The following is a 24,791-nucleotide window of genomic DNA, read 5'->3' on the forward strand; positions in this document are numbered from 1 at the left end:
TAATGTTATTAAAGGACTGCATGTTTGTGGTGATAGTTCAGGGACTACAGCATGTGTTTTGAATTAAAGGGAAGAAGGCAGCAGGCATGGAGAACACCTGCATCCCTGGGCCTGGTGAACAGTGGGGTGATGAACGTGCTCCCTGGCAACAGGTGGAGGCCGGACACTGTGCTGGAGGCCACTGCATGGTGACCCCTCTCAAGGTCCAGTAAAGTTTCCACGTCATGACCTCCTGGTACTCTATATTTTGTTTAACCTTTTATTTTGAAATAATTATAGACTCACATGAGGAGTTACAAAAATAATACAGAGAGGATCTGTATAGCTATGACTCAGCCTCCTGCATTGGTGGCACCTTATATAACTATAGAGCACTGTCAAGTCCAGGACGTGGGTGGGCACAATACAATGAACTATTTTTACTTGGACCCTGGGAGCTTCCCAGGGGGCTCAGTGGTATAGAAGCTGCCTGCCAATGCAGAAGACTCAGGTTTGATCCCTGGGTTGGGAAGATCCCCTGGAGGAGGAAACTGGACCTTCCTCAGATTTCCTTGTATGTCTGTTTCACCAGAGCTCAGTGTGGTCCCCAGGAGAGGAGAACCACAGAAGCTATAGTGGGGTACAAGGTGGGCAGGCATCTGTGTGGGTGGAAAGCATGAAGACCGTGGCCCTTGGAGTAGGACAGACCTGGGTTCAAATCCCACTTCTGCAACTTTCTAGGTGGGTGACCCCGTACTTTAATAATCTCATCTGCAGAACCAATCCTCCCATCTTTCCGTCCTACTGTCAGAAAGTCCAAGTTATATAAGCACACTATTCACACTTGGGAAAACACAGAAAAATATAAACAGGAAACATTTAAATCATCCACAATATCATCTTGTTAACCACTGTTAAAATTTTACCACTGTTAATATTTCTGCAAATGATATTATTAGTGTACATATTATTTTTAAATTATCTATTCATTTTTTAAAATAGATAATACATCGACATGGTTCAAAATTCATAGTATAGGAACGGCCACATGGTGAAAACTTCCCTCTCTCCTCCTTCCTGCCATCTAGTTCTCCTATCAGGAGTCAACAATGTTACCAGCTCCTTGTATGTCTTTTCAGAAATATTTTATGTGTCTATAAGCAAATACAGGGTTTCCCTCATAGCGCAGTTGGTAAAGAATCCGCCTGCAATGCAGGAGACCCCGGTTTCATTCTTGGGTTGGGAAGATCCACTGAAGAAGGGATAGGCTACCCACTCCAATATTCGTGGGCTTCCCTCGTGGCTCAGCTGGTAAAGAACCCGCCTGCAATGCAGGAGACCTGGGTTCAATCCCTGGGTTAGAACGATCCTCTGGAGAAGGGAAAGGCTACCCACTCCAGTATTCTGGCCTAGAGAATTCCATGGACTGTATAGTCAGTCCATGGGGTCTCAAAGAGTTGGACATGACTGAGCGACTTTCACTTTCATGCAAATACACAAACATACACACACACTCATTTTTCCTTCTTCTACATAAGTGGTACCATACTGTAACACCATACTTTGTGTCTTATTTTATCCACTTAGCCAACACTTCTTGTTTTCTATAGTTACAGAAGGTATGGGCATTCATTATGGAACCAGGCCTTGATAATAGATGTTCGGGTTCTTTCTGGCAGTTTTAAATGTTTCTGTGATGAATAACCTTACATGTACTTTGTTTCATCTATGTACAAGTATGCCTGGCAGATAAAGTCCTAGAAAAGAACTGCTGAGTCAAAAACCTAGAAAGTTCTCAAATCCTCCTTTTGCCAATGTCAGGTTTTCTACTAGAAAAGATATTCCAAGGATTTCCCTAGATGATACACTTTTGAAGTGTTTAGCACAGCTTGGCACATGACAAGTTCCCTATAAAGTAATATTATCATAGCCATCTAGAGCTATAGATGCAGAAAATTTATAGGGAATGAAATTAACTGCATTCCATACTAAAGTCTTCCATAAAACTGGATCAAAGTTTCATAAACTGAATATTTAAAAATATTCCAGAAGGTGCTATTAAGATATAATTAATGTGATTATTTCTGTGAACGCTAGGATCCTAAGCAGATACTTTCTGATTCACCTTCTTTGTAAAATCAGATTTTCACATCATTTTCTTTTTTTTTTCCTCTCTAATATTTACTTATTTATTTGACTGCTTTCAGTCTTAGTTGCAGCAAGTGGGATCTTTAGTTGTGGCACGTGGGATCTAGTTCTCTGACCAAGGATGGAGCCTATGGGCCCCCGGCATTAGGAGCACTGAGTCTTAGCCACTGGACAACCAGGGGAGTCCCCACATCAGTTTTTTTTTTAAGTCAGGGCCATACCCAACCAGCTGGATGCTGGCTTCTCAGTTCCTTACAAGGTCTGACATCCCCATTCGTCCTCCTCCTAACGATGCGGTGAAGAACTCACTTGGAGACGGCGGCATAGATGCCGGCCTGGCTCTCACCCATACTGCACCTTGTTCCAAACACACGCCCAACTCCAGGGGCCCCAGCCTACCTCCTGCCGTTTGATTTCCTTGGACGTGAGCATCTGATTGACACACACGTCGAAGGTCTCACTCCACAGCTTGCTGTCTCTCCGCTTTGTGCTCGAGGGGGCAGCATTCCTGGACCAGGGTCGGGGGCCCAGGAGGTCGGGCCGGCTCTCACTGCGGAAGCTGATGGACCGCTGAACAATGAGAAAAACAAACCGTCACAGGCACAGCAGCAGGACTGGGTGGATCATTTGAGCGGCTTCCTGTCACTGACAGAACATAAATCAGACATGTGCAAGGAGGAGAGGAAAATGCCACGAGGCCCGTGGGAAATAGGGCATTGTCTCTCGCCTACGTGCTAAGGAAAATTGGGCAAGGGGCCGCTTTCAGAGACGTGCTGGGAGTATCCGTTCTGCGAGACTGGGCTAACCTAACCCTGTGTACCAAGCATAAGAGCACTTCAGGTCAAATGCGTGCGCACAGGCGGCTCTCAGTCAAGGGATGGGCTCTGCTTTCTTCCAGTGGACACCTCCGCTCTCGAGAAGAACAAAGGTTAACAGAAGTGGATGTTCTTCAAAAAACCAACCAATCCAACATCTGGCTAGTAGGCCTACTCTCCTCCTTCTGGGAACACAGCTCACTCTCCTCAGGTAACCCCTCTCACTTCATTTGGGCAGACTCCCCCAGACCTGACCAATCAGTGTACCCCACCACCCTGCTTCAGAGAGGGGACCTAATTCCCCGGAATTTGCTGTGTGCTCCATGGGAGAAAGAACAGGACTGTAAGCTTAAGAGATAACAGAAGCAGCAGTTCCTTGCAGCAACTCACTCTGGTCACACAGAATATTGTGTATGCTACAGGAGAGCATAAAGGGACATACAGAACGAAAGAAGGAGAGAGTTCCAGGTGGGGAGGAAGGGAGCAACAAGCTCTACCAACGCCATCTGAGCTGCTGGATCTCAGTGTGATTGAAGCCAGGAAGAGCCCCGCAAAGACTAAGGGGCTGATACATCCCGCTTCGGTTTCCATTCACCTCAGTTGCGGTTCTGTCAATTACCATCCTGACAGCAAAGGACAGCAGCCTCGCCTTATTTTTCTTATTTTCCAAAGAGGTTCTCATAGACTTTGGGGTGGTCTAATCATCCAAAGTCTTCCCGTGTGGCTAGCACGGTGCTTTCTCTTGACAAATGCAAATGATCAAGAAGAAAGCTGAGTGCATCATCTTCAGCCTTCATCCTAGAAGATTTCAACACACTTATTGGAAATGCTGCCAAAGCAATGAGGTTGTTGCTGTGCTCAAAAGTCACATTCTTATTTAGCAAGAGTTCCCTGCCATGGCTGTGGTCACATGTCTATGGCCTTGAATGTGAAGTTCCACCTCCTTAGTTGGGCACTGAAGTCCTCTTGTAATCTGACCACAGTCTGTACATCTAGGATCACCTCCTACCACTCAACCATGAGCCCCCTTTTCTCCAGCTCTACGCGGTTATCTGCCGGATGTGCCCCAAATGTAATGCTCTGCCACTTGCTGTGCTTCCTTCAAGCAGTCTTCTTTTTCTGGAAATGCTTTTCTTTCCTTGCCTTGCTGGCTAACTCCGAACTGTCCTTGGGATAGGTATAATGCAAACACCTCCTCTAGGGAGCCTGTACCAATGTTCTCCCATCCTTTCCCAGAACTATTTGGACATATCTCTGATATAGTGATGATCACACTTCATGATTACTTATGGTCATCTGAACTAGAAACTTCTGAGGGTAGGAACTGATTTTGCATGTGAAATATGAGCCATCATCACTGAGACCTTCTAAGGTAGCTTTCAGATATTTTGAGATTCAACAATAAAATTTAAGAAAGTATATTTTAAGAGAACTGTCCATAACATTGTTGAGTACATTAGAATTCATCTGCTTCTCAGGTGGCACTATGGTAAAGAACCCACCTGTCGACGCAGGAGAAGCCTTGGGTATGATCCCTGGGTTGGGAAGATCCTCTGGAGGGGGGCCTGACAACACACTCCAGAATTCTCGCCTGGAGAATCCCCACGGACAGAGGAGCCTGGCAGGCTACAGTCCTCGGGGTCACAAAGAGCCTGCACACACACATGCACATCTGCTTGATAGAATGTTATCTAGCTATTAAGACAATTCTGAGATAGTTCTGTGGGTTTTTTTTTGTTGTTGTTGTTGTTGTTTTGAGATAGTTTTAATAGCTAAAAATCCCTTCTTTGTAAGTCAAAATAAAATCAGAATTCAAATCTGTACATGAACACTTTATAATTATGAAAAAGTATACATGAGCGAAGATACAGAAGGAACGCCACAAAATTCTGTTTTTGTCTGATTACATTATGGGTATTTTTTTACCTAGTTTACAATTTTTCATCAATCAAGGATAATGAGCAAATATGAAAAATTTAAAAAGAGACTGCCAAGGGGCTTCAGAATATGACCACAACTTCCTGGAAGCAAGAAGCTTCAAACAGCAACACAGTTCTGCAGGCTGGCACAGGTGTCTGTGAGCTTCTGGGCTCATGGATGAGCTCACGATCACCAGGCCAGCCCAGGGCTGGCCAAGAAAGCACTTGCTCCAAATACAGTTCACTAACAGTATCTCGCAAATCCTTGGGATCTCTTGAAAACAGGGCCTTATAATAAACAGTGACCAGACTAATGCTCGCAGATTCCTCCAGCACTAAAAATCAATTAGCTACAGGCACGGAAAGGTCAAAACAAGCAAAGTGAGTCATCAAGAGACTCTCTCATCTCAGTTTGCGGTTCTGATGCCAGCTGGGGTGGGAACTGAAGAGCAGAAAGAGAGGAAAACACGAAAAGGAAGATTCAAAATGAAAGACGTTTTCCACTTTCACTTGAGAGCATCAATCGCCTTCTTTGTTATGGTTTCAGTCCCTGACCAACTTCAAATTTCCCCTCTCCACCACCGGGTTGAAAGTATTGTATGCTAACTTTGAATTTTCATATAAAAGTATATAAAATTAAGTATAAATCCCCTCATTCTTCTAAGTCCACTTTCTAGAAGTAACTGCTGTAAGTTTGAGATCTTTCTGAACCTTTTCCATCCATTTGCTAACATTCACAGAAAACACGACGTCTTCTCTTTTCACTCAACAACATGTCTCTCCATGTTATAAGACTCATTCTTAAAAAAAAAAAGAATTTATGGAGGTACAGTGCACATCATATGAAACTAACCACTTTTACAGTGAACAATTCAGTGGGCTTTACTACATTCACAGTGTTATGCAACCACCACCTCTGGTTTGAAAACATTTTCATCATCCTGAAGTCACCCAGTATTTTTTTTAAACTGAGGTACAGCTGGTTTACAATACTGTATTAGTTTCAGGTATACAACATAGTCATTCAAAATGTTATAGATCAGACTTCATTTATAGTTATTATAAAATATTGGCTATGTTCCCTGTGCTGTACAATATATCCCTGTAGCTTATTTATATAGTTTGTACTTCTTAAATCACCCATTCTTTTTAATGGCTACAGTGTTAGTGTCCTATAATCTGGATGAACCACATGGATTTAATCAACCTACAATGATGGACATTAAAATCGTTTCCAGTGTCTGGCTATTATAAAAATTGACTCAGTGAACATCCTTTAGGTATTTGTGCTGGTATTTCTGTAAGGAAGATTCCTTAAATAGAATTCCTTGGTCTGAGAAGTATCCACTTCTTAACGTTTGATATGTACTGCCAAACTGACCTTCAAAGAGTCTGTTCAACTTGATAGTCTCCAGAAAGGCATATGATAGTTCCTTTCCTACACACTCATCAACATGATATTATTATCAATCTGATGTGGAAAAATACATCTTAATTTCAGTTTCATGTTCTGAACATAGGATTGAACATATTTTTATGTTTTTATTGAAAAATTTCTCAGAGTTGGAGATTTTCTACTGTTGCAGTTTTGGGGAAAAAAAACAGACAGGTGAGCTATACTAGGTGAGTCCTATCTCTAAGAATTCCTGGCTTCGTGTTTCCTTAGAGCCCAACTGGTAGGCTCGGGGGCTAAAGGGGAAGGGGCAGGGATGAAGTTCACCACAAAGATCACAGAAAAGTGAAAGTGAAAGTCACTCAGTCCTGTCCGACTCTTTGTGACCCCATGGACTATACAGTCCATGGAAATCTCTAGGCCAGAATACTGGAGCAGGTAGCCTTTCCCTTCTCCAGGGGATCTTCCCAACCCAAGGATGAACCCAGTCTCCTGCATTGCAGGTGGATTCTTTACCAGCTGAGCCACGAGGGAAGCCCAAGAATACTGGAGTGGGTAGCCTATGCCTTCTCCAGGGGATCTTCCTGACCCAGGAACTGGAACTGGGGTCTCCTGCATTCTTTACTAAGTGAGCTATCAGGGAAGCCCATAGATCACAGAGGGGCCATTACACACCTGCCCCTGCTTAGCACTTCTCATAAGTTCTTTCCAATCCTCACAAGCACCCTGCAAGGTGGGAGTTTATTCCCATTTTACTTATGAGTAAACCAAGGCTCAGGAAGGCTAAGGTATCTGTTCAGGTTACAAAACTAGATCTGTGTGAGTCCAAAACCTGAGCTCTTTCCACTATAGGGTTGTACCTGCTGTTTGGGCATCCCAGGTGGTGCTAGTGGTAAAAAAAAAAAAAAAAAAACAACTGCCTGCCAATGCAGGAGACATAAGGGACTTGAGTTCGATCCCTGAGTCAGGAAGATCCTCTGGAGGAGGAAATGGCAACCCACTCCAGTATTCCTACCTGGAGACTCCCATGGACAGAGGAGCCTGCTGGGCTACTATTCATAGTGTTGCAGAGTTGGCCATAACTGAAGTGACTTACTATGCATGCACCTGCTGTTTACAGGCAAATCAATCATCGTGAGGAGGTTTTGGTGAGATGGGAACCAGCCTTCTCAGAGTTCAAGTTAAGAAGAGGGCGTGCATTTGCTCAGTTTTAGGAATACTGACTGAGTGGCTTTTTGATTAAGCAAACTTCTGATTTACACCTTTAATTCAGTTCAGTTCAGTCGCTCAGTTGTGTCTGACTCTTTGCAACCCCATGGATGCAGCATGCCAGGCTTCCCTGTCCATCACCAACTCCCAGAGCTTGCTCAAACTCATGTCCATCAAGTCAGTGATGCCATCCAACCATCTCATCCTTTGTCGTCCCCTGTTCCTCCTGCCTTCAATCTTCCCCAGTATCAGGATTTTTTCCAGTGAGTGAGTTCTTTGCATCAGGTGGCCACACTGTTGGAGCTTCAGCTTCAGCATCAGGCCTTACAATGAATATTCAGGACTGATTTCCTTTAGAGTTGACTGGTTTGATCTCCTAGTTGTCTAAGGGATTCTCAAGAGTCTTCTCCAACACCACAGTTCAAAAACATCAATTCTTCAGTGCTCAGCTTTCTTTATGGTCCAACTCTGACTACTGGAAAAACCATAGCCTTGACTAGACAGACCTTTGTTGGCAAAGTAATGTCTCTGCTTTTTAATATGCTGTCTAGTTTGGTCATAGCTTTTCTTACAAGGAGCAAGTGTCCTTTAATTTCATGGCTGCAGTCACCATCTGCAGTGATTCTGGAGCCCCCCCAGATTATGTCTCTTACTGTTTCCATTTTTTCCCCATCTATTTGCCATGAAGTGATGGGACCAGATGCCATGATCTTTGTTTTTGAATGTTGAGTTTTAAGCCAGCTCTTTCACTCTCCTCTTTCTCTTTTATCAAGAGGCTTCTTCAGTTCCTCTTCACTTTCTGCCATAAGGGTGGTTCATCTGCATATGTATGAGATTATTGATACTTCTCCTGGTAAGTTGGTTTGAGAGTTCCTTGTACCGCAAGGAGATCCAACCAGTCCATTCTAAGGGAGATCGATCCTGGGTGTTCATTGGAAGGACTGATGCTAAAGCTGAAACTGCAATACTTTGGCCATCTCATGTGACGAGTTGACTCACTGGAAAAAACTCTGATGCTGGGAAAGGTTGGGGGCGGGAGGAGAAGGGGACGACCGAGAATGAGATGGCTGGATGGCATCACCGACTCTGTGGACATGAGTTTGAGTGAACTCTGGGAGTTGGTGATGGATAGGGAGGCCTGGCGTGCTGTGATTCGTGGGGTCGCGGAGAGTCGGACACGACTGAGCGACTGAACTGAACTGAACTGAATCTTGATTCCAGTTTGTGCTTCACCCAGTCTGGCATTTCACATGATGTACTCTGCAAAGAAGTTAACCAAACAGGGTGACAATACAGAGCCTTGATGTACTCCTTCCCCAATTTAGAACCACTCCAGGGTTCCATGTCCAGTTCTAACTGTTGCTTCTTGACCTGCACAGAGATTTCTCATGAAGCAGGTAAAGTGGTCTGGTATTCCCATCTCTTTAAGAATTTTCCACAGTTTGTTGTGATCCACATAGTCAAAGGCTTTGGCATAGTCAATAAAGCAGAAGTAGATGTTTCTCTGGAACTCTCTTGCTTTTTCGATGATCCAACAGATGTTGCCAATTTGATCTATGGTTACTCTGTCCTTTCTAAATCCAGCTTGAACATCTGGAACTTCACGGTCCACGTATTATTGAAGCCTCGATTGGAGAATTTTGAGTGCTACTTTGCTAGTGTGTAAGATGAGCACAATTGTGCAGTAATTTAATTAGGATGAACTAAAACAAACATTTTGTCTTTTTAAAACTCCACTTTGAAGGGGGAAGGATGCTGAAGGAAAGAATCCCAAAGAAATAAAGAATGCCAGACAGGTGTGTGGTCAGCGGCTGACTGGCCCTGGAGGCAACTCACATCCAAGTAGCCCCAAGCCATGCTCATGGGTGGGGCTGACCACACCCTCACCAGTCACTAGTACAGCTCAGCACAATTCGATGAAAGGACTGGAGCTAGCGGAGAACAAGGTGACTGCTGTTGGGAGGAAAAGCCCAAAGAGGAGGCTGCCTTGAGAGAGAACAGCCACATGCCGTCTAGTGCCCCGCCACTGCCCACCCCCCTGCGCTGGCTCCTGTGTCACCATGTGCTCTGTGATATCACTTACTAGTTTGATTCTGACATTTCTGTTTCTTCCCAGTAGAAGGAAAGCTCCTTGAAGGCCAAGGATCGCCATCTGTTCTATTCACTGATGGATTCATCTGCACTGGCACATGGTAGGGCCTCAACAATTTTGCTTAATGAGGGAATGTCACTGCTTGCATGTGAGGGGGCTTTAACCTCCTTCTCTGCCCAAAAGGTGAGGATTCTTACCCATGTTTATAGATGAGGGAACTTGAGGCTCAGAGAGGGTGATGCTTTGCTGAAGGTCATGTAGCTGATGAATGATGCTCCAGAATTTAAACCAGGTCAACAGTGAACTCAGGATGACAACCCACACCTGGTCTATTTGAGTCCAGCTCCCCACAAAACGTTACAATTTTTAACCAATATCCTACCCTGCTTCCTCTAGGGTAAGATTTAAGCATGATGGGATTTGTGTGCCCAAACAGATGAGGGTCAGGCTACTTCTCGGCCTGCGGCAGAGACTCCCTACCTTGCCACCACTAACGTCTTGGGCCAGAACAGCCTTTGTTGTGAGGGGCTGTCCTGGGCAGCACAGGATGTTTAATATGATCCTCATCTCTAGCCACTAGATGCCAGGAGTACAGGGTGACCAGGAGAGGCCCACGTCAAAGTAAGGGTCTCAGCCCTGGGAGGGACTGGATACAAAACAGAAACATGCATGGTGATACCCCTCGTTGTGGGGAATCTGGGCCTGGAATGAAAAATGTTCCGGGACAAGCAAGAGTTTCCATGAGGGAAACTGGCCCAGCAAATCAGTCAAAAACCCAAAGCTCATAACTACTGGCAGCTACAATGACAATGGCCACAGCAGGCGCAGATACTGCAGATTTAGGAAATGGGTGCTCGTGTTTATGCCTGGGCTGGGTACATGGAAAAGATGCTGGAGGTGGGGAAAAAGCAGCTGCCTTGACACGTGTCAGAGGAAATGTAGACCCAGCATGTTAGGCATGATGGAACAGATTTGGTTTGTTAATGCTCCCTGTTCAGTGGGGCACTCCCTTGTCCTTTCCCCCAAACAGAAGGTCTCTATGGCCAAAGATAACGCACTCCAATAAAGAGTTCGAGCCAGGGAAATCCTCTACACTGACCATTGCTATTTTGTAGCAGACAGCTTACTGTTAAATGGATTGGGGGTTAGGGTGGGACTGTAAGAGGAAAACATGTGTCTGTGTTGCTACCACAAAGGATTAAACCAGAAAGTACGGTGGTGGTGGTGGTGGTGGGGAATGGGGAAATGTTCTCAGTGTCCTGGAGGAGACTATTACAAAATTTGATTAGAGTAATTAATTTAAATTGAGAAATAACATTTATCAGCTATGAAGCCACTATCACATTTGCCTCTCATTCTAATCCTGACAGGACTTCCCTGGTGGCTCAGATGGTAAAGCATCTGCTTACAATGTGGGAGACCCGGGTTTGATCCCTGGGTCAGAAAGAGCCTCTGGAGAAGGAAACGGCAACCCACTCTAGTTACTCTAGGCTGGAAAATCCCATGGATGGAGGAGCCTTACAGTCCATGGGGTTGCAAAGAGTCAGACACGATTGAGCGACTTCACATACATCACATACTAATCCTGACAGAGGCATTGGACAGGTTCTCATATTTTGCCCCCTTTTGATAAAAAATCCAAGTACCAGAGGATTAAGTGACTGGCATAGGTACACGCTGGAAGAGAACTGAGTCTAGCCTTTCAACTACGAAACTCCAAAACATGGAGTAAAACAGACCTGGTGTCAAGTCACTTCAATGGCTGAGGGACCTTGGAAATCTCTTTGGATTTGTTTATTTACCTGTAAACTGTTTTAGTCACTCAGTTGTGTCTGACTCTTTTGCGACCCCACAGACTGTAGCCAGCCAGACTCCTCTGTCCATGGGATTTCCTAGGCAAGAATATTGGAGTGGGTTGCCATTTGCTTCTCCAGGGGATCTTCCTGACCCAGGGATTGAACCGCATCTCCTGCATTGGAGGCAGATTATCTGTAAAAGGGAAGGGACATAGTAATAAATGCCTCACAAAGTAGTAGTGAGGATTTGATAAGATAAAGCGTATCAAGGATTTGGCCAAGTGCCTGGTAGGTGATCAACAGGAAAAGGGTATGACCTATCACTGTTATTACACCACTGACTGCTCTGTTGCCATTAGTACTTGTTTATATGACTTCATTTATCAGCAAACAGCAGACACATGTCTAAACTACTTGGACTAAATACCTCTACATGGGACCTCCACTAAGGTAACTTTTAGGAGGAGAAAACACTATAAAAGCAAAAGATGTGGAAAGAGCCTGAAATACCTGACAATAGGGATTAGTCCAATAAATTACAGTGTAATCACACAATGGAACATTGCATGGTTGTTAAAAGCATTCTTCTGTGCTCATTTTGGCAGCTCATTTACTAAGGGCAGAGCCATGAAGAGAAGAGCCCGTACAAGGATGACATGCAAATCTGTAAAGCATTCTTCCTGAGAGAATACTGTTTTACTTTCTTTGTATCTATATGAGATGAATGTTAACTTGTTGTGGTAATCACTTCACAATACATACAAATCAAATTATGCTGTATACTTTAAACTTACACAGTACAGCCGTATGTCAAGTTATATGCTAATAAAACTTGGAAAAAAACATTCTTTTTTAGAAATGCTTAATGAAAATAGGAAAGTCTCACAGGTAGAGTTAAGGAAGAGAAGAAAGATCCCAGTTTAAAATACAAAATGATAACAGGGGTTACCCCTGAATGGTGGGACTATGGATGATTTTTATTTTATTTGTTTTTATTTTTGGCTGTGGTGGGTCTGCTGCTTGGGCTTTTCTCTAGTTGTGGCAAGTGGGGGCTACTCTCTAACTGCTGTGTGAGGGTATCTCATGGTGGCGTCTCTTGTTGTGGAAACATGGGCTCTAGGGCTCAGTAGTTGTGGCTCCCAGGCTTAGTTGCTCTGAGACATATGGAATCCTTCCAGATCAGGGATTGAACCCATGTCTCCTGCATTGGCAGGCGGATTTTTTTTTTTTAACGCAGGGAAACCCTGGCTATGGAGGATTTTTGTTTTCATTTTCACACTTTTCTACGTTTATTTTCCAGATTTTCCATAATAGAGAGATAGTAATGAAGGGAAAACACAATCAGCAGACAAATGTACAAGGCCATGAACACTGAGTCAGAAGCGGTACTATCAACAAAATCACACTATGGTATCCAGTTCAGATTAACGCACATTAAAAACCTGGGAAACGGCACTAGACCAGCTCACAATCAATAAACGTCAAACCTGAAATATCTAGTACGAGGACAACCCTTTCTTCAGTTGGGAGACATTCTGAGTAGAAGTGAATGATAGCTGAAGAAAATATTTGTTTCAGGTGTGGAGAAAATATCATACACTTTGCTTAGTGCCAGCCAGGAATTAGGAAGTCTTCCAGAGCCTTGGGCAAGCAGCCTGACCATCTTCACTGGGCACCATAAAAAAATGGCTTCTGCACAGTAACGCTAATGGTAAAATATTCCACAGGCTGAAATGGACTGATGACTCTCGCTACCACATAAGCGAACAAAGCATAAGGAACAGCAGTGAGGTAGGATGCTCCAAACTGAAAATCTGGCTATTACTTTTAGATCCTGGCAAACTGCAGGTTTTATTAGGACCAAACTGACTTTATAAAAGCCTACCACAGCAGAGGCATTGCCAAACCCTACAGGATCCAACTCTATCATGACTGGCTGCGTGACCTTGGGCACATTCAGGTTTTTCCCCTATAAAGTCCTGATGAAACCTACCCTGCGGAGTTGAGAATGAGACTATGAATATAAAGGACCTTGCTCACTGGAAATACTGAACTGATGAAAGATGTTAGGACGAAATTTAAAATGACAGGCTTTAAATTGCAATAGTCAACTATTACAACAGTCAAACTATTATTATTCCAGGAACAGCAGAAACTCAGGAGTTCCCTTTAACATGGAATACAAGTTAGTCCTCAGCTACATTTTTACCTTCCAGACAGGCGGTTTGGTTTCTGGTTTTCTTCTCACACTTCCTCCTCAAACCTCAAATGTCCTTTCTCCCCTTTACCCTCATCATCTCCGAGCCATTTCAGACCCAACATGAGCCCCTGCATCCTTGCTCAAAGAGAGAGAGAAATATGACTATGAGTTTAGAATTAGTATGTGAGAACATGGAGAAGCAATTCTGTCTAAGACAGATATACATCAAAAGTTGAGGCTTGATGCTCAATGTCACTAATTATCAGAGAAATGCAAATCAAAACTACCATGAGGTATCACCTCTCACTAGTCAGAATGGCCATCATCAAACTGTCTGCAAACAATAAATGTTGGAGCGAGTGTGGAGAAAAGGGAACCCATCTATACCGCTGCTGCTAAGTCACTTCAGTCGTGTCCGACTCTGTGTGACCCCATAGACGGAAGCCCACCAGGCTCCCCCGTCCCTGGGATTCTCCAGGCAAGAACACTGGAGTGGGTTGCCATTTCCTTCTCCAATGTGTGAAAGTGAAAAGTGAAAGTGAAGTCGCTCAGTCGTTAGTGGGAACTAAAAAGAGAACTACTGTATGATCCAGCAATCCCACTCCTGGGCAAACTCTCAGAGAAAACCAGAATTCAAAAAGATTCATTCACCCCAGTGTTCACTGCAGCACTATTTACAATAGCCAAGACATGGGAGCAACATAAATGTCCATCAACAGAGGAATGAATAAAGATGTGGTACATATATACAATGGAATATTGCTCAGCCATAAAGAGAATAAAATAATGCCATTTGCAACAACATGGACGGATTTAAGTCAGAGAGAGATAGAAAAATATCATATGATATCACTTACATGTGGAATCTTAAAAAAAAATGATACAAATGAACTTATTTACAAAACAGAAACAGACTTAAAGAATTCAAAAACAAACTTATGGTTACAAAGGGGAAATGTGGAGGTAGGGGGCAGGGATAGATTAGAAGTTAGGGATTAACATATACACACTGCTACATATAAAATAATCAACAAGGACCCACTATATAGCACAGGAGACTCTACTCAGCATTCTGTGATAACTTACACTGGAAAAGAATCTGAAAAAGAATGGATATATGTCTATGTATGACTGAATCACTTTGCTGTATACCTGCAACTAACACAGAACTGTAAATCAACTACACTCCTATATATATATATTAAAAAAAAATCGGAGGTCTAACAGTGATATCAGATGGCTTAGATTTGTGATTATCTATAATGGCAGAAAAAGACAAAATACTGAAATGTTCAACAATAGAAGGGTGATTGAATAAACATACATCCTTCTGACAAAACACTATATGAACCCATTATCTCTTAAAACCAGAGATAATGAAATGTTTAATGACAAGAAAAAAGGTCCTTATGTCGTGAGGTAATTTATATGGTTAAGACAAAAGCAAGTTAAAAATAGTATGATTATAATTTTGTTTTTAAAAAGTAAAACGCAAGTATATATTAACAGTAAAAGAAAAGATTGACCGAGTATATAAGAAAATATTAATAAAAGTTTTTTGGTGATGGGAAGATGGGATTACAAGAACTTTTATTCCCTTTTCTGACTATGATGTTATATAATCAGAAAAGAAAGCAAAATAGAAGGCACTTTAAAAAATAGGAGAAATGTCATTAAAAAATTCAACATAAATATTTAATGATATAAAATATTTACAATGTAAATATCCATTAATAGGAGACTGGTTATGTAAAATGAATCACATCATGTTGGAATAATATATAGTCAATTAAGATCATATTTTCTAACTGGGATATAACATTTCCCTTAAGCCATAATAAAACTTTCATCTAGCTAAATGACAAAGGAAGGAGGAAAAGAAGAGATGAACAAGAAACAGCAGGTAAAATGCATGAAAAGACAAAAACAAAAGAAAATCCAATACAAAAAGCATTAAAAAAGATAAACAGAAATATTTAACTTTAGTAAAAAAGGTTCAAAACCCTCAGGAGATGAAGAGGAACCTTTATACACCTAACTGCGCAGCTTGGAAATATGTGAAGCAAAGATCAATAGAGATGCAAGAGAAACTGGTCATCCACAGTCCCTGGGGGTGGCAAGGGGGAGGAATAAATCCAAAAGTAAACAGATAACACAAAGATAAGGCTGGCAGACTGTGAGTAACCCCAAATTAGGCTCAGACTGTTTAAGCTTCATAGACAGACCTAGAATAACACTGAAAGGAAATTATAAAATATTAACAGGGGTTGTTTGGGAGTGGAATCTTTCTCTCACCTCTCTTCTGTATTTTTCCATAATGAACACACACTTTTATAAGGGAAAAGAAATACAGCTCAAAGAGAACAGAGGGCTCAGTGGCTGTGCAGGGAACACAGCATCCCATAGCATGCCCTGGACTCAGCCTAGATGAGTCCACCAGCCACGCAGCTGTGACGGGGGAGGCGGCGTCGGCAAGCAACTGACTGGCCAAGGCAGCTCGCCTTCCGCCTTCGTCACTCCATATGAGGAGTGGAAGCACACAAACCCCTTCCAGGGCTGGGGCAGTCCAGGAGGGGATTTACAGGCACAGACGGATCTGGATATCTCTGCTCCAGTTGACCAGCAGTGCTAACCTCCCCGGTCAGAAGCAGACAGAGCGCCATGCAGTCGGCGCTCCCTCTCTGACCTCCACAAATGCCGCCTTTGTGCTGGGGCCCAAGACCCCGGTCCACAGGGGAATGGGGTGGGGGTAGGGAGGAGGCCACAGAGAACAATCCTGCAGTGTCTTCCTGAACTGTGGCTCCAAGGACCACTTACATTTGCGACACAGCCCTTAAACTTTTTGGAAGAGGCTGCCAGCCCCAAGCTCTCCTGACACCCTCCTGGGAAGCCAGAGGAAGGCCTGCTCAGTGTTCTGTTCTCGTTTGGTTACTCACTCATGTCTGAATCTTTTTGACCCGATGGACTGCAGCACGCCAGGCTTCCCTGTCTATCACCATCTCCTGGAGTTTGTTCAAACTCATGTCCATTGAGTCGGAGATGCCATCCAACCATCTCATCCTCTGCTGCCCTCTTCTCCTTCTGCCCTCAATCTTTCCCAGCATCAGGGTCTAAGTGTTCTACTATCGATTAAAGGATTGGGTTTGGGCCTAAGTCATCTCTCCTCCTACGATGAAAGGAACGTACCCTGAGAGGCCGAATGGGTATCTCTAGAGGCCAGGAGCCAGGGGCAAGGATGCTGCCACAGAGAAGCAAGCTGCTCCATATTCCAGCACTGTGCTGTTTCGGGAAGTTAGAGAAAAAGAACACACACATATGGGTAAGGAATGAATGACTGCCAAGAGGTTTGGAGCCGCCCTGTGGCTTCAGATCTTTCTGTTTCTCCCGTTTTAGAAGGGACATCAGGAACACCAGGGGCAAAATGAGGAAGGAAGATGGTGAACTTGGTACACCGAGTACTCCCTTTAGGGCCCCCTCCCCCATCCTCCCTGCTCCTCAGGCTACATTAACACCTATCCTGCTCTAGCTGGGGAAGGAAGCAATAAAGCCAGGAGGCAATTATTGGGATGCTAGGACTGGAAGTAATTCTGCAGAATTTGCACTGCATGTGCCAAGGTGACTTACAAGGAGATAGGTGGGGGCAAGATGGCATACTCCAAGCTTTGCAGATCATCCTGCAAATGAGGCTGTCTAACTCTGCATACAACCTCAGGGGCATATTTCCATTTACTGACCGCCACCAAAGACACACTCACAACATAAAGACACTGTTCAAGTTCTCTCTGTGTTCATGGACATAACCATTATGAATAATTATTCTGTTTCTGTCTGGTTGTTTCTGCCCAATAAACAGAACCTGGGATTAGCTCTTTATCCTGGTATTTTAAACAAGTCAGTTAAAGATTATTTTGCCAAAAAAAAAATCTTTGAGGTTTTAGAAACCAATATCCACATGTCAGATCCAGCTCTTCAAGTCTGGCCTCAGTCTGCTGGATTTCAGACATGGCTCGATTTCTCTTTGCCCCAGTTCTCTAGGTCAGGGCAAATTTGCAAGGTGATTAAATATTTCCTGCAGTGTTCCCTGTGTGGGATCTGTGTAGGGTAGAAACAAGAGAAAAAAATTAAAGGTTTCCTGGGGAGCCAAAGGAGAGATTTTGAAGGAATGACAATGGAAGACGCACTTTGTGTCGGGGCTGGGCTGCGGTGAGGAGGCACAGACAGTACTCTCCCTGGAATCCTGAGCACAAATGCGGAGCCTGCAGGCCAGGCAAGCTGATGACGCTGTGAGGAGGCCAGGTATTGGGAGGAGAGCTGGGAGAAGTGGGGACATCTGTAGGTGAACGCTGACTGGCTCATAAGCACCACGTGAGAACACAGGCCCAGCGCTGCTAGGCGTTCCAATTCCTCAAAAGAAGCCAGAAGTCCAGATTGTTTCAAGGACTCTTGTGATTTCTAAATGTGAGCTCAAAAACAACGTGCAGCCAAACAAAACACAACCGAGGGCCAGGTGTGACTAGAAGGCAACCCTATCTAGGATGTAAGTGACACGAGGGCAGGGAGGAGAGCCCACCTGAACTCTGGAATGAGCAAGGCCCTTCCTGGGGCACAGGGTGGACTGTCCTCGGAGAGACAAGGGGAAGAGATGGCGGGAAACGTGGAGACTGCAATCAAGGGAGGAAGTAACTACGGTGATCTCAAGCCACCACCCCTAGGTGGAAAGGAAAGGGTGAAATGGCAAATCGACAGGCTGAAGGATTTTTGAAAAGCAGAACTCAGCGAAAGACCAGATGTGCGGGGCTAGGGCGGTGATGAATCTTCCAGGGGAAGCCTGTGATGAACTCGGCCAGAGGGCTGAGAGACTGGTCACCAGGGAGAGAAGGTAAACACATTTTTCTTCATGAGCTTCAAAGCCCTTCATCTGGCTCCCCAGGATGACCTTATTTTTTTTTTTTTTTCCTCCTCCTCTATTCTCCCACAAAGGGGAACAGGGGACAGCCAGGAGCCCAGAGGTTCCAGCACAGAGCCAAGCCTATAGCTAATGAGATGAGGTATTCATTCAGGAGAAATATTAGCAGAGCTAACAGAGGAATGTGCAGGGCAGGGGATGAGCTCTGAGGGGTGGAGAGGAAAGAGCAGCGAAGAGCTTGGGCTGCTTGGTGTGGCATCAAGGACAGGAGCGGGTGAGGGAGACTTCAAACAGCTCTCAAGTCATCGGTGTCCATAGCTTGGGGCATGCCTTGGGTGCTGGCCCACAACTCTCTTAATGACTCGAAAGTCAAGATAAAAAATATTGCTAAGCAAAAGTATTCAGGACATGTAAGGAACTGGCAGACTCAAGTCTACTCAGCTGAACAAGGTGAGCCTTTTCATGATATGAAAAGGATTTTTATCATACTGGGTGCCCAAGGCCTTTGGGGAAAGGAAAAAAAAAATCTCAATTTATCAGGAGTTTATGAACAAGAACTACAACCACCTGTTAACCAAAGAATTTTTACAGTAGCTAATATTTACACCTTAGCTAGTTAGGAAGTCAGTGATTACGAATCATGAGCCAAGGAACCATGCTAGGTCCTTTAAATGTACTACCTTGTAAGTCTTCACAGCTCTCTAGAGGAGCTGGCAGCACCATCTCCAGTGTATCCACATGGAATAATGGCAAGACCTAGAGAGGTGTGGAGTTGCCTGCTCAAGGGGACATACTCTTTGAGGGACAGAGCCGAGGCCAGAAGTGAGATAATTCCACTCCCAGGCCCTTGTCCTCAGTCAGGGAACAACAAACATTTTCTGTAACGGGTCCAATAGTCAATATTTTTGGTGCTGTGGGCGATATGGTTGGGGTCACAACTGCTTGACTCTGCCTTTGTAGGGCCACGGGAGTTACAGACAACACTCTGACATTTCGGCACACCTATGTACCTGCACAACTTCAGCTACAGACACTGCAGTTTCAAATCATCTTCATGGGTTATGAGATATTCCTCTTTGGATTGCTTTTCCACAGCCAATTTACAAAGCAAAAATCATTCTCAGCTCCAGGGCCATAAGAAATGAGTGGGTGGGCTGAGTCTCTTCTCACAAGCTGCGCGGCTCTAAGCCACTCGTCGAAGCCATTAGGCTCTTTTGCCCTCCATCTGAGGTCAGGTGCGGGTTTCCTTGGGAGGACCATAGATACTTTAGGACCAAACAGATACCTATCAAAGTACACCTGGATGGCGACTCTGAAAGAGAACTGTGAGGAAAGACCCAACAGAGGTGATGCCTCCAGTAACACTTGAAGGACTCTGTCTGACACCAACTTTAAAACATCTTTCTCTTCCAGTCTGCTCACTTTCTCTCTTCTACTCAAATAATAAGCATTGATTCAGGTCAGACTGAAACCAGGGGAGGTTCTGGCTAGGACAGAGGTGTCTCCTCCCACACAACAGGGTTTTCTGCAAACATGAGCCCACCGTGTCCTTACCTGCAGGGTTTGGCTGAAGCGCTTTAACGGCGTGGCCTTCACAGGTGGGATGAGGTTGGCGAGGGATGTGACTCTGGAAAGAGGTTTGACTCGTTTATTGCTAGGCTCCTAGGGTTAAAAAAAAAAAAAAAAAAGGAAACTGTCAAGGTCAATTCCAAGGAGAATGTAATGCCACCACACAGTCATGTCTCACTCCACGAGCTGCTGGCTGCACACCACTCTGTAGAATGGAAATGGTACCCATCTCACTCCTGCTGTGTGAAGGTGACTGGTGAGCCAGGGAAGGGTAAATAGTTGGGGTGGGGGGTGGGTGGGGGGGTGCAGTCAACAGAGGCAGTCTCTGAGCAGACAGCAAATAGGCAAATTCCTTCACCCCAACAGTGTATGCCGGCTTTTAAATCAGAGGCTCCCACTTAGAAGAATCACTCTCTCCAACCCCTCCTGCAGACAAAAGCTGCCTCCAATTTCCCATCCAATGACCTTGTCGGGCGGTTGTCTTTTGATGCTTCTGGTTTCATCTTTTAAAAAAGACCTTTTCTCCACCTTGCCTGAAGCCACTGTCCAAATTTCTAATATGCAATGGCTTTTCTAAAGCACAAAGACTCTTTCTTTTAGTACACCAAATTAAAAAAACATTTTAAAGAAGTTATTCTATTACTAGGCTGTTAAGAAAGCCTCTTTGTACCTATAGGATATCTGAAATGCACATATTAACTCCTTATAAATAACAACTAGACAGCAAAAAGAAAATATACAGAGAGAAAACCCTACCACGAGCACTAGTTTTTATACTATACCTAGCCACAAGTCATGAAAATTATCACCACATAAAACATGCACAAATCTGCAAGTTACCCCAAAGCAAGCTGATGGGTGGGGGAGCTTACCTAAACCAATGACTCTGCTGATTAGAGTTACATAAATAAAAACAAGAGGCTGTGGAAAAGAGAGGGATGACAGACAAAACACTTGACAAAGAGAACAGTTACCCTTGTCTTCCTAAGCTCCATCTGACCTGCAGGAGATGCTGGACAGCACATGAAGACACCAAATTTTGATGGAAAAAGCCACACTTGCCAGTGGTTGTGGGGAAACTCAACCATTTCCAGAGGGAGCCTCAAGGGGTTCATCTTTCTTTTTCAGCCATTGCCTTCAAAGTTTTGAGAGTTAAGATTCTCTAGAATATCCCTGCAAGGTGTTTTGAACATAGTAGGTGCTTGGAAAAATCTTGCCTGAATCTGGAGTTCTGTTGAGACACTCTCATGTCATTTTATGCCCTTGATAGCCTTAGAAAACAGAAGATTCCTCTGAAATAGACCCAACCTTTCTGGCAAATAGAAAAAATCTAAAGGCTGTTTAAAAAGCACAAAACAATTCCACGATGTAGCCAGGAGTGACTTCATGGTTTCTCAAAGCAAATACTTTTCCAAGACGGAGAATGCATCTGGGCTGCTGGGGACCTCTCCAGCCTCTTGGCATGCTGAGCTGAACAGACAGAAGGCAACTCTCCGAACGACAGGAAGGCTTAGTTCCAAAATGCAAAGGATGAATCTCTCAACACGAGAGATATCACATTATAATTACGTAAATGCTGAAGACAAAGATCCGATTGCCCCTCTGTTTCCAGGTGACAATGTCCTTCAAGGATGCTCCCTGTCCAGTGCCTGGCTCCTGAGTATCTGTGCCCAGAGGAGGATTTTTAAAATATTTTTGACGTCAGAGCTGCACACCGGCAGGCTTACCGAATAGACACACACACACACGCATGCACGCACAGTCTCTTGAGCATGCCCTGAATTTTTCTAAATGGCTCCTGCTTTGGCTGGAAATGCCAGAGTTTTGATATACCACCTTTGGTGGCACAAACTGCATTGCAGCAAGTGAGAAGAAGAGGGCTATCCTAGGGGAGCAGGATTTGGTCTCATATACTCCTGCCACGCACCTCAGAGCCTGTTGACTCCCAGGTCTCGTTAATGGCTAAAGCTCCTGGGTCACAGGTTCCGTATCAAACTGGGGAGGTTGAAGGGCAAATGCCAACTAGGTTATCTTGCTTTAAAAAGGGAGCAGGGAGCCTTGCATGCTTGGCGGGATGAGGGAAGATTCGGCTTTGTTTTACCTGCTGTGTCATTTTTCTAAGGCTCTGCTGACTCTGCTGCCCATTTTACATGAGCCAGTCAGCTGTGTGTTTTTCTGCACTGCTGTAAGATGAATGCACAGTGCAAATGTCAGCCCCTCTGCAGGTTGTCCAGTGTTGCTACATGAGATTGTAATTAAGACTCCCTTCCTAAGGCTTCACCCATTTGGACGTAAACTCTGGGCTGCCCTCTGGCAATGTGACATTCCCACGTAATGAACAATCAAAACAGACACCATTGCTGCACAATGTACTTGATCCTGCAAAGTGGGCAGGTGCAATTTCAAACCAGAACATTTACAGGTTATTAGATCTATGGAGAAGGCTTTATGCCTGACCCACATGAGTGAAGTATGAATTATGGTGTTCTCCTTGAGGGCTTCAGTGAGAATAGGAGATTAAAAACATTCTTGGACTAATTTGATTTTTCTTTTCCATTTACTCAGTATGTCTCCAGCTACATTTTATTGCTGTCTAAAAAGAGCCCTCAGGGAAGATGTTTCCAGATTCCAGTTAAATAGCTGTACTGAGAACCAGCAAATACAATTCCAGGGATGCTTTTAGGCTTTATAGAGAGATGTCAGAATACAACCTGCAGAAGCTCCCTAATCCAACAACTCAGCTGCCAAACCAAGCTGGGCAAGGTCACTGCTGAACCCACTTTCAAATGTAACTATACCCTCACCCTGCAATTTTAAGACAGAACAGGAGGGCATCTCACTCAAGAGGTTAAAAAAAAAAAAGCAAAAAAGAAAAATGCAGTGTGGGCAGTATTTCTTAAATAACAGTCTTGTTGCTTGTTTTCCATATCTCACAGCTTTTCTTTTTTTTCTTATCTTATTGCACTGGCTAGGACTATCTGCATGTTGTTGATTACAAGCTGAGAGAGTGGGTACCATAGTCTAATTCCTAATTATAAAGTAATTATTACGAAGGTTTCATCATTAAGTATTATATTTGCTAAGCACATGGAAGAGATATCCTTTATCAAGTTAGGCAGTTCCTTTTCATGCTAAGTTAGCTGTGCATTTTCATCATGAATGAGTACTGACTTTTATCAAATATTTTCTCTTTATCTTTCTAGAGGACAAGGAAGGGGGGAAAAAAGAAGGAAGAGGTAGGAAGAGGGAAGGAGAGGATGAAGACAGACATACAGGTCATATTTTTTCATAAAGGAATTGATTCAGCAATTTTAAAAGTCTCTTGTGCTTGAATTACAAACAAAAGAGAATAAAGCACTGCATGTAATTTTATTTTTAATGTGAGATTTCATTAAATATATTTTAATAATCCTTCCCTAGGGGATACAGTTTTTGTCCTTTCCTCATTTTTCCTCTAAGAAAGAAAAACCAAAGCACAACATATGCAATGTAAGAAAATGCCTATCATATCAATATAATTTGGCTCTATTTTTATTTCTCAAAAAAAAAAAAAGGTTCCATTCTAATAGACACAGCATACAGGAAACCACTCATTCTCCCAACACCTCAATTTTGCAGCCAGAGTGGGGTTGGAGAACAGTGGAAGGGTCTTCCACATCACCTCTGTAGCTTCCCTGACACTCTGGTTTTACTGAGCCACAAACATGGCCCAGGAGGGGCCAGATATGCAGCCTTTAATGCAGAACTGACCACTCTACTGCAGAGCAACACTGCTCTTGGATGCTCTTACCTCTGGCCAGGAGCTAAGGAGAGGTGAGAAACGACTGTGCTAGCAAGTGCTTCTGTCCATGAGTTGATGGAATGATTTTTTTTTTTTTAATGTCTTTCAAATGTTTAGAAACACCAGGAATCCTTTCTGGGGCTCCATCTATGAGACTGGAGATGTGCTGGGAATTGCACACCCAGGCGTCATGTGCCACCCACCCCGAACCCTCTAGGAGGCTTTCATCATCCTCATGTTTTAAACAGGAAGTTTTGATCTGTGAGTGATGGAGAAGCTCTAGCAGTATTAACTAAGAATAGTGAGTGCATAGTCATTGCAGGGACTCTTCTCTATGCTTTACAGATAATTAGTAATTTATTTCTCCTAACAGCTCTGCAAAAATGAAAGTCATTCAGTTATGTCCGACTCTTTGAGACCCATGGACTGCCCATGGAACTCTCCAGGCCAGAATACTAGAGTGGGCAGCCTTTCCCTTCTCCAGGGAATCTTCCCAACCCAGGGATTGAACCCAGGTCTCCTGTATGGCAGCCGGATTCTTTACCAGCTGAGTCACAACGGAAGCCCAAGAACACTGGAGTGGGTGGCCTATCCCTTCTCCAGGGGATCTTCCTGACCCAGGAATTGAACCGGGGTCTCCCGCGTTGCAGGAGGATTCTTTACCAACTGAGCTATCAGGGATACTCAACATCTCTGCAAGGTAGCCACTATTGTGATCATTATTTTAAAGACAGGGAAAGCTAAAAAAAGATGGTTAGGATTTAAATGTAGGCAGGCTGGCTCCAGAGCCCATGCCCTACTTTAGGGTTTGGTGATGTTTTTCAGTGAGGGGACAGATGGCTAAATGTTTTAGACTTTAAGGGCTGTCTAGCCTCTGTCACAACTATTCATCTTTACCATCAGCCATAAACAGTATGTAAATTAGTGAACGTGGCTGTGTTCCATTAAGCTTTCATTTACAGACACTAAAATTCAAACTTCATA

The 24,791-nt window shown here is 43.9% G+C and overlaps 1 protein-coding gene across 4 annotated transcripts in view; it reads right to left on the bottom strand.

Annotated features, from left to right (window-relative positions):
* ARHGEF3 (Rho guanine nucleotide exchange factor 3) overlaps nt 1-24,791 on the bottom strand; it is a 319,599-nt gene that overhangs the window by 22,210 nt on the left and 272,598 nt on the right. For all 4 annotated transcript variants that reach the window (XM_055414115.2, XM_055414114.2, XM_055414117.2 and 1 more), the window contains 2 exons: nt 20,012-20,119; nt 2,527-2,697 (listed from right to left, as the gene is read on the bottom strand). In XM_055414115.2, coding sequence (XP_055270090.1) covers nt 2,527-2,697; nt 20,012-20,119 — 279 coding nt within the window. The remainder of the gene's footprint in view (nt 1-2,526; nt 2,698-20,011; nt 20,120-24,791) is intronic.

This window comes from Moschus berezovskii, chromosome 24, assembly GCF_049115385.1.
Source record: "Moschus berezovskii isolate FMDL1 chromosome 24, NW_MosBer_1.0, whole genome shotgun sequence".
NCBI classification, from domain to species: Eukaryota; Metazoa; Chordata; class Mammalia; order Artiodactyla; family Moschidae; genus Moschus; species Moschus berezovskii.